The sequence below is a fragment of the Plectropomus leopardus genome, chromosome 11, assembly GCF_026936395.1.
Source record: "Plectropomus leopardus strain MGB_pleo_1.0 chromosome 11, ASM2693639v1, whole genome shotgun sequence".
In the NCBI taxonomy this organism is placed as follows: domain Eukaryota; kingdom Metazoa; phylum Chordata; class Actinopteri; order Perciformes; family Serranidae; genus Plectropomus; species Plectropomus leopardus.
Genome location: NC_142186.1, coordinates 26,262,793 through 26,273,074, shown reverse-complemented (window position 1 = coordinate 26,273,074; position 10,282 = coordinate 26,262,793). Strand labels below are relative to the sequence as shown.

Genomic DNA, 10,282 nt, shown 5'->3' with positions numbered 1-10,282 from the left:
TTTGTTTTAATCTGCAAGATAATTGACTATTTTTTCCTGCATTGGTTTGTCAGTTGGGTCAGTAGTGTGGAAGCATTTTGTCACCATCAACTTGTCATGCTGGACTCTTGCACACATCAAAGCACTGATTCGCTCTGACTTACTGACTATGAGCTGCACTCACTTACCTTCGGTCAGCTGCACTCACTTTGAAGGTTCATTGTTGCGGAGCTGAATCTTTGCACATGAATGTGAAGTGAAAATTGAATTTTGATTTAGAATTTTCTTGTTGCTTCACAGCAGTAGATGAAGGTAACTTTGCATCCTTCTCAAAGACGTCAATTAATTTCTCCTTTAGTGTGTCATGTGATGTCATAAATTACAGCCATTAAGGTTGTTGATAGGAGGCTATTAGACGACCACTCAGGCTTTAATGTGAACCATAACAGATTTTATGAGGCAAATTGGAAATGTGCTTCATTTCGGCAGCAAAAGAACCACATTAATTATATCTCCTGCTCAGGAGAGCTGTATTGTCGTAAAAAGATGAAGGTGGAGATGAATCTCCTGTGCTAAACATGATCCTAAATTCAGCTGACAGAGATGCCTCAGCCTTGTTCTCATTAGCCGCATCACAAAATGGCCCTTTTCTTTACATTCAGACATCATGGAGTCTCATATCACGCAAGTGATTTCATTCTCAGTGATGTCTTAGCTTCTTGAAGACTGAACTCAACAGAATTATTCCCTCTGGTTTGTTTTTTGTTTTTTGTTTTTTTTCTTCAGAGCCCACGGGTGGGTGAGAGTCAGTGGTTTTTTGCCACTTCTCTTCTCGTCGCTCCATTTTCTTTTTTTCCTTTCCACCAACTGAGCTCAAAATCACATTTATTTGGCTTCAGTTATGCAATGGTAAGAGGCATGATAACAAGCTGGCAGGAGACATCACGTCAACTTGAGGGTTCCTATCTGTGACAACTGCTGAGTAACTGCTGCTCCCGAGGACTGTGGACCCCCCCTCACCCCCATCAGCACCTCATTAAGTTGCTTCAGTAACTTTATGGGTTGCAGGAGAATCTTACCCGAACTTTGACCTGATGTCCATCACCACTGTGCTTCATGCAACCGGAAATAATTTTAAGGGTGAGGGAAAAATCGATATAGCATAGTATCGTGATAGTTTGCATGGCAATATTATATTAACACATGGATGCCAAGTATCATTCTTTTATTATGTAGATTATTAATATTGCAAATACAGGTTAATTTTTTGATGACCTAATATAATTATTAAAAAAAATGTTTTTTTAGTCAAATTAGATACATTTTCTGCAATAAAAACAGACTTAAAACTTGGCCTTAATAGATAAAAGACATGTTGACAAAAATTCTTCCTTAATTTGCAGTTGTATTAAATCACAATATAACGCAGTATATGTTATGGGAATACTATCCCATATGTATCGTGACATAAGAATTGTGATAATATCATATTGAGGGGCTTCTGGTGAAATAATGAATAATCAGCACGACAACAAGTTATCTGTCTTGCTGCAATATCACTTGTAGTGCTAAATTCATTAATACATAAAACAGATGTTGACAAAGTTTTCCTTTGGGAACATAATTTGCAGTTGAAAAATGGTAAATAAATCACAATATATTGCAATATATGTTATAGTAATATCCAATATAAATTAAAATTGCAATAATAATGTATAGTGAGTTAAGAATTGGGCTAAAATTATATTGACGAGCCTGATTCCCATCACTAATTAATTTAGTGCAAGAAGAGATATCACTGTTCGACAGATAAGATGTGCTGGTGATTCGGATTTTTTTATTTGCGTAGTAATAAGGGGTGGAAATCACTTACACTGTTATGGTCATTTTAGCTTTTTTGCAAAATGATGATTATTTTGATAACGTATTGAAATGTATTATCTTATTTTAACTGCAAACTAAGGAAAACCTTTGGTGACATCTGTTTTTATGTAATAAGATAAAGTTTTCAGTCTGTTCATTTCATTTCAGTAATTTTATTGCGGCTCCATGTAGCTATTTAGTGGACCGAAAAAGCAGGTTATGTTATTATTCAAGTAGGCTACCAAAAGTATTTGCAGTATAAATAATTTCTTGAATAAAAGAGGGATACTTGGCTTTAGTGTATCAACACAATATTAACAGTAATTATCGTGATATCATTTTTTTCAATTAAAAACATAAACGTTGGAGGTTGGTAATGCACTTTTAATGCCAGTTGCCACCTGCAATTAAATAGAAAGAAAATAAGTAATCATAGTAGAGGAAGACAACGACGAGATCGCCCACTAATGCGTTCAGTAACATCATAACATTACAACAATATTTAACGCGCTTATGAAATTAATTTTAGGTTGTTTTGACCACAGATAACCCTACCACATAGCTACAGTATAGGTGTATGGGTTGTCAACTTATAAAATGCTAATATTAAGTTATTAAGTTAGTTAAGTGACTGACTATTTCATTACCTGATATGAGATGACATGAATAAGGGTCTTCATAAACTCGTCCATGAACACGATTTCTGTCTGAGACAAGCCACACGGATTTTCATCGACAATGAATGATCCCACGTTACTTAACGATGTCTTCAAAGTCTGTTTTTTGTTATTATTTTGATTGAGAAATGGCAGAAATTAACTGTGGGTTTAAAACGTTTACATTTTATATTTTACTATTTATTTAATTTTATTTATTGACATTATCAAACTTCAAACTAAAATTATTTTAAGCTTATCAGAATTATTAATATCAACTGATATGAACATTTTTATCATGTTAGCATTTTTAGCTGTATCACCTGGCCCTATGATATTACAATACTATACTGTATCCATTGTTTTCCTCTGAGCTAGTAATAATGGGGATTGTGTGGTGTGTTCTGCCTCCTATTTGCCTCACGGTGAAAATCATTATTAGTGCAGCTTGTCATCCATCAGAGGAAATGCTTTTCTATATTGACCCACTTTATTGATGTTAGTGATCACAACAGGTAGACTGATTCTCTTTTGATTGCGAAATTATTCCCTCGCTTGATTATTACGCCTCTGAAAAAGCTTTTATCGTCTCCAAAGTCTGATAAATGCACCTCATAGACCTGCCTCACAGCTCCTACAACACATCTAATCTAATAAATTCACTCAAGATAAATGGCCATGAAGGAATGCATAAATACAACACAGTCTGTTTACACTGCAGATGTGTGGTGGATGGATGCAACTCTTCGCAGCGTGTGCGAACCATTATGTTCAGCACAGTTTTAATAAGGGAAATGGAGTGTTGGCAATGATTTGATTTGTGACAGTTGGGCTGCTGGAACCATTAAGGTGAACAGGCTTATTGTAATGGGCTTACAGCAGCCCTGTCTGGCCTATGGGTGAGCTGTTAACTTGTTCTGAGCCATTAACGCCCCAAATCTGAATGTGGAAATTGTCTGGCGTTGAATGTGACATGTGGCTAAATCTAAACTTTTATCATGCTCAGTATTAACCCAATTATGCGCAATGGATTGTGAATCAATGGGGATAGTAAAAAGCCTCAGCAGAGTGGAATAGTGTGCCGATTCAAAGTTGTACAACAGCTGCGTTAAAAGATAATAAAAGCCTTTAATTCAGACATTATTGAATCCTGTTAGAGTTAAATGCAGAATTGTATCTGTCTGTAATATCGCGCTGTATAACCCTTAGTATTGAATCATCGGTGCTTTTGTTGTGAATGCTTCTCCTTGTGCTCTGTTGTCTTAAAACACTCCTTTCTTAAACAGTAAAGCTCTGATGGTCTCTTAATCTGGGCAGCCGGTATCAGAAGCCTACCAGGCTCCCGTCTCACCCGCTGTTCCCCCTCTGCTCCGTCATTGTAATGAGGATTCCAGTGTATGTTTTGGCTAACCGGATTTGCCCTTTGTATTTACCCTACTTTCTCCCTCTTGGCCGGCTTTAGTAAGCAGTGGTTGAGGATGCAGTCAAATATATCGTTCTTTGTATAACACTCCTCTCTGTGCCATATACAGCGTTCTTCTTCTGCATATGCTCGGCCAAGGAGACGTCTTCAAAGACCCCATATATCCCCATATATAATCCATGCTGCCCCTATAGCTGATACCCTTTTCATAAGGTTAAGAGAGAGGTCGGTGAATAACAGCCATTTGTTACATATGATCATGTAATCCCCCTCCATTCAAGGCAAAAAAAACCCCAGGCTGCTACTAATGATTATTATAATTTGATGTATTGATTTTTTTCTGATTTACACACGAACATTTATAAATAGACACAAACATACATACAGTACACACATCTACATACATGTTAGGTATATGTCACTAAAACACACAAACAAAATACCTCCTACCTCATTACAGGTCAAAAAAAATTCTTCTTCAGTAAGATGACAGAAGAAATAAGATAATTTTGCTTTATCTTGATCTGTACCGAACAAAGATTTATTTTCTCAAGTTTGAAGAGTATGTTTTGTGTTGTCGTATATCTCTGTAGCACAACTATACTCCATTTAAAATGGTATATATTTTGGTGTATATTTTGCCTTTAACAATAAGTGCCTGTGATTTGGATGTTGCACTTTTCAAAAATGCGATTTTTAAAAAATTTGATTCATTGTTCAACCGTATTTAAAGGTCGGGTTTGCAGGATTTAGGGCATCTATTGGCAGAAATTGTTTGTAATATGGCTATGTTTTCATTGGGTTATAATAACCTAGAAATAAGAATCGTTGTGTTTTTGTTACCTTGGACTGAGCCGTTTATATCAGCTTATGGAGTGGGTCCTCTATGCAGTCCTTGATGTTGTTTCTACAGTAGCTCAAATGGACAAATCATACACTGGCTCAAGATTAGACCATTAGCATTTTTGCATCAGCCATCATAGTTCTCCTAAACGCTTGGCACAAGGGAGAAGTTTCATTTGTGCAACTTCACTGCCAGATGCTACTAAATCCTATACACCTCACTTTTTGATTAAATGAGTGAATTAATCCCCAAAATTGCTAATTATTCTTTTGAGTACTGAACACATTGCATGCTCAACAAAAGAGGTCTTTTTCCTGTTCTAAAAATATTAAAGTGAAGATTGGGACAGGTAAAACTGATTACAAGTCAGCTTTATTCACTCATGTATAGTTTAGTTTATTTAACATGGATTTCACAGCAGCATTGTAATTGTACGTTCATGCACAAGAAGCAGATGCGCTGTGTTTAATGTTTGCAGCAAAAAGCTAATTTGCAATATCTGTCCACAGAAGCTTTTTAAACTTGGGTCAGTTTTCTTCACTTGCATGTAAACCTCTAAATCCAGAAAGAAAATTTGTTTGATTTCTTTCAAAAACATGGAAGAAAAAAAAAACATAATGAGGATCCTGCAAACTGCAAAAAAATATGTGAAAAGGAAATTATCCGAAAAGTAGCTGGGGGCATGATTAGATATGATCAAAAAGAGAGGCAAATGTCTAGAAAACTATTTTTCTATTTATCTTAATTATACGTTTAAAATTATGTTACAGATTTTTTAGCACTTTCTTGAGGTCATTTTCTTGCCCCGTTTTCATTTTCAGTTTGTGATATATATATTTTTGCTGATTTTAAGGTGATTTTCTTGTAACTTTTTATTAATTTCTTGCTATTTTTGGGCCGTTTCTTGCTAAGTTGCTTGTAGCCCTTCCATGTTTCTTTAAAAGAAATCAAGCCAATGTGCTCAGGTATTAAAGGGTTAAAAGTGAAAATTGTGAAAAAGAAAAGAAAATACATTCACCACAAATACATCTGCAAATCCATACACAGAAATCTCTCTTATACCTGAAGTGTTACAGTGTTACAGACTAAAAACAGAGCAGCTCACTTACTTCAGCCTGAGTGAGGCACAGTGCTTTACACTCCCAAGAGCATCTTTCGAGTAACTGCGTCTGACATTTTGATCCTAACTTTACTCAGGTGATCACTGCTCATAAATTGTCTCCGCTGCTCCCTAATGAAGGAGGGACGCGGCGGTTTGCAGAGCTCGCAGTGACCTTTCTGTCCTCCCTGTTCAGGAAGTCCTTCACCTCTCCTCGCCCCCTCTGCTCTTCCTTCACATCCTGGTTGCTCTAACCCTTCCTTCCTTCCCTCCTGCAGGGTGGAGGAGGGGGACCAGTGGCAGTAGAAAATGGCTGCCATGACAACGGTGCCCAGCTATACCCCTTCAATATGGGTGAGAATGTGTCACGCCCTCCCCCGGCTGGACCTCACCATGCAGATGAAGGACAACATCTTTGTCCCCGACAGCTGGGAGTACCAGCAGGTAACGGACACCTGCCACACCACATGCTGCACTGTAACTGTCCAATCTGAGCTGCCACGTTGCGTAATCATTACAATTGCCCCACTTGCATTTATAACTGTGCAGGTATATTGTGCTACAATTAAGTGACCGGATGATGGGCAATTTGCTCTTTAAATTGGTCCATAAATTCCTGAATAATGGTGGCATTTACAGTCCTTTAAAACACCCCTCATGCCAAATCATTGACCTAATTATTGGTGGGAAGATTGCACTCGACCCCTCCAAGAGCCCCTTAGCTCATCATGTCTAATCTACCTTTTTTTTTTTTGCTGTACTGCTCTTCTGAACTTGTGCCTCTGTGCATGCAAACTGTAGATATTTTAATGCTTTCGGGGAGTGCATGAGATTCAACATGGTCCTCTAGCAGGTTTCCACATCTGCTGCTGTCTGCACGCTCCTGCACTGTGCAGGTTCTGCTGCAAAATTGCAAGGTTTCATCCTTTTTTTTCCCCCTCCAACAGGCTCTCATACAAAACGCTCCAGCCAGCAGTGTCTCAGTGCGTGTTTGTGACTTCTCTGCGGTACAAAAAAAAAAAAAAAAAAAAGGAGGGGGGACGCAAATTATCCTGCAGAACAGAAAGACAAAAGAGACTGAAAGTGCTCCGAGAGGGAGAATGAGAGAGGGAATGAGTAATGCGAGGAGGTTGTTGAACAGAAGACCGGGCAGAGAGAGAGTGAGAGTGGGAGTGAGAGAGAGTGGCAGTGAATGTATTTAAGTAGGTCACAGATTATTAATAGAGATTCAGTGGTGTGGATAGAAAGAAAGAGAGGGGAGAGTGGGGGAGAGAACGAGGGAGAGCGTGGGGAAAGAGGGTTGGGTGGAGTGGAGCGATGGGGAGGGGCTTTGGGAAGAGCAGGAGGTGAGACAGAGAGAAGGTGGAGGAATGGGGAGTGACAGACGGGCAGATGGATGAAGGATAATACTGTAGATATGTGTGGAGCAAAACGCATTTCAGTAATGTTGACTTTATGACATGGAGCCTGATCAAAAGCAGAGTCTGATATGGCTTAGTGACATTAATATTTGCCGTGGTGCAGATCAGGGATTGATGGGTTAACCCTTCGAAACATGGGGCCACATAAATTTCCTTGTGCTGCTTTCAGATGCCTTTGATTTGATTTGGAAATTTATTTCGAACACTCCATGACTTGGTTTACATATTCAAAAAGGATTGAGAAGAAGTACAAATGTATTTAATCTCACCCCTTCTCCATAAGTCATTGCTTTCTCATCGATTTAAACCTATACTCAAATTAATTAAACATATATGCATAAAACCCCAAATCCAATATCTACAAATATGCATCATTATTTATAAAAATCAAGAGGAAGATAAACTAGGAAAAAATAAATATTAAGTAACCAAATATATAAACAGTAACCCCTGTAAACACCTGGTTACTGTAAAAACTTCATCTCTGTACCTCGTGAAAATCACGTTTTTATACGTTATTTTAAACTGGTTTATATTAGGAAATTGTTTTAGCTCCATTAAAACTGTTCCATAGTTTAACTCGACAGACTGATGTACAAAAACTATAGTTTTGAAATTGAATTTTCCCCTTAAATTATAACTCCCCTCTTAATTACTGAGAAATATCACAGTTATTGAAACCTTTTAACACTGAGCAATTTGGCTTGATTTCTTTCAAAAACATGTGAAAAAGGCAATGAGCAACTTGGTAATAAATGTTTCACAAATTGCAAGGAACTAGTAGATTAAGGAAATTATTTTTACAAAGCTAAGTAAAATTGGCACATTTTTGATTATCATAATTACATATTTAAAATGATGTTATAAATTATTATAATATTTAAGCTTTTTTCCAGGAAATTTCTGTCTGTTTTTTTTTTTTTTTCTTTTATCCACTAATTCTTACTAATTTTCAGGCAATTTTCTTGTACTTTTTACTAAATTCTTGCCAATTTTAGGCACATTTATTCTTTCGTTGCTTATTGCCTTTTACTCATTCCATGTTTTTGAGTGAAATAAAGCTAATTTTCTCAGGTTGCAAAGCGTTAAAACCTTTGGAATAAGTATTAATTGGTCGATAAACATCTCATATTAATTGTGTTAAATTCCCGTATTTGTTTGTTATGCTTGCATAAAGAATGTATCTGCATCCTTGATTTTTCCTGCCTCTTTGAAGCACACAGTTTGTACTCTCATACCTTTTTAATCACCATCTCCTGCTGCTTAATGGGGGCGGGACAATGTGACAAGCCATGGAATTTAACAGGATTAGTTGGTATTTTACTCTCTCAAATTGCTCTTCTCCACTTGTAAAAATGGAATCAAAGTGCCAGTTTTCACATCCAGTGACTCATACCTTTCTTCTCCTCCTCTTCCTCTTCTCTCAGACTCTGCTGGTTCTGTCCAGTTTGTCAGCCATCGCTCTCGTCATCTCCCTCTTGGTGGTCCTCTCCTTCCTCATACACTACTGCTGCTGTCACCGTGGTGACCGGAGTGAGGGCTCGGAGGAAGAGGAGGAGGACGAAGATGCCAGCACAGGTCACGGCTACAGCGGGAAGAAGGGGCGGGGCATCTGCTGTGTCACGTGGGTGGCGGTGGCGGCTGTCACGCTGTGCTGGTGAGAAGGAAGACTCAGATATTATTGTCAGCCACAGAGCTCTTTAACTTAATAACAACATACACAGGTCATGGAAGAAAAATTAAGATCTCAAGTCCACTGCAACAGTGTAAAATACTCCATTAGGAGTAAAAAAAACTTTGGTTAAAATCTTATATTAGTAGGAGTACATAATCAGCAAAGGATAAAGTATGACTTCATAACAGTCACAAGTAGTGACTACTTTACAGGTTATGATTTTACAATCTTCTAAAATATACAATCAGTACAACCTGAACAACCTGAAACAGCGACAACATTAAAATGTCCCTCAGACATAAATGCATCTATTAAAATAATAATACAATAATATAGCTTAATATATAACAATATTATAATTACAGGTTCCCTTTGTATAATTAGTGCTTATGTTTTTGAAATTCAAAGTACACTTTGCTGATAGACTTTTACTTTAAGTGGAGCATTTTAGTATTCTGATATTTCTACCTAGGAAGAAAGATCTGAATACTGCTTCAATCACTAATTGTTAGATTATTAACACTGATGCATCAATGCAAAAGCAGCATTTTAATAACATAAAGCTGGTCAAAGTCTTGGTCCAGCTAGGTTACACTTGTTTAGTCCAGTGGTGCCCAACCGAGGTGTCGGCCCTCTGCACTGGGTCCCAAGATAAATCTGAGGGATTAATGGTGATTAATGCTGTAGGACAGAAGAAAAAACAAATGTCTGAAGCATATTTTTTTTCTCTACGTTTTGGACTTCTTAGCCTTTTTCTGAAAAATATTGGAATATTTGACCTATTTAAGCCTGAAACTTACAGTATTATTTTAATCAATTACTTTAAATTGTTGAACATTTTGAGAATAAGGCTTATTCACTCATGTCTATACTGTAGCTGGAGCCAACAGCTGGTTAGCTTAGCTTAGCATAAAGACTGTAAACACTCGGAAACAGTCGCCCTGGCTCTGTCAAAGGGTAACAAAACCGCCTATCAGCACCTTTAAAGCAAAGGAACTAACATGCTATATTTACAAATGTGTAGCTTTATATTTACATACAGACACAAGAGTCTTCTCATCTAACTCTGACGCAAGAAAGAAAATAAGAATATCTCCCAAAATGTCAAACTAGTCCTTTTAAATGACACCAAGTGTGAAGTGAAAATCAACAATGCTTAAAACCACAGGTTTATAGGTGCTGTATATGACATTCAGAGCATTAAAAAAGCAATAGACCACTGTTTGCTATTGTCACAGCAAACACAACCTAAGGCACTCGATACTGTTACTTCAGGCAAACACTCATCTAGGGCTTCCAGAGCTTTGCTGCCCATGTAAATA

At 37.4% G+C, this 10,282-nt stretch overlaps 1 protein-coding gene across 3 annotated transcripts in view; it reads left to right on the top strand.

Annotated features, from left to right (window-relative positions):
- Positions 1-10,282, top strand: part of ttyh1 (tweety family member 1) — a 33,023-nt gene that overhangs the window by 458 nt on the left and 22,283 nt on the right. For all 3 annotated transcript variants that reach the window (XM_088084444.1, XM_088084446.1, XM_042489162.2), the window contains exons 2-3: positions 6,143-6,308; positions 8,713-8,942. In XM_088084444.1, the coding sequence (XP_087940570.1) occupies positions 6,174-6,308; positions 8,713-8,942 (365 nt within the window). In that variant the 5' untranslated portion in view covers positions 6,143-6,173. The remainder of the gene's footprint in view (positions 1-6,142; positions 6,309-8,712; positions 8,943-10,282) is intronic.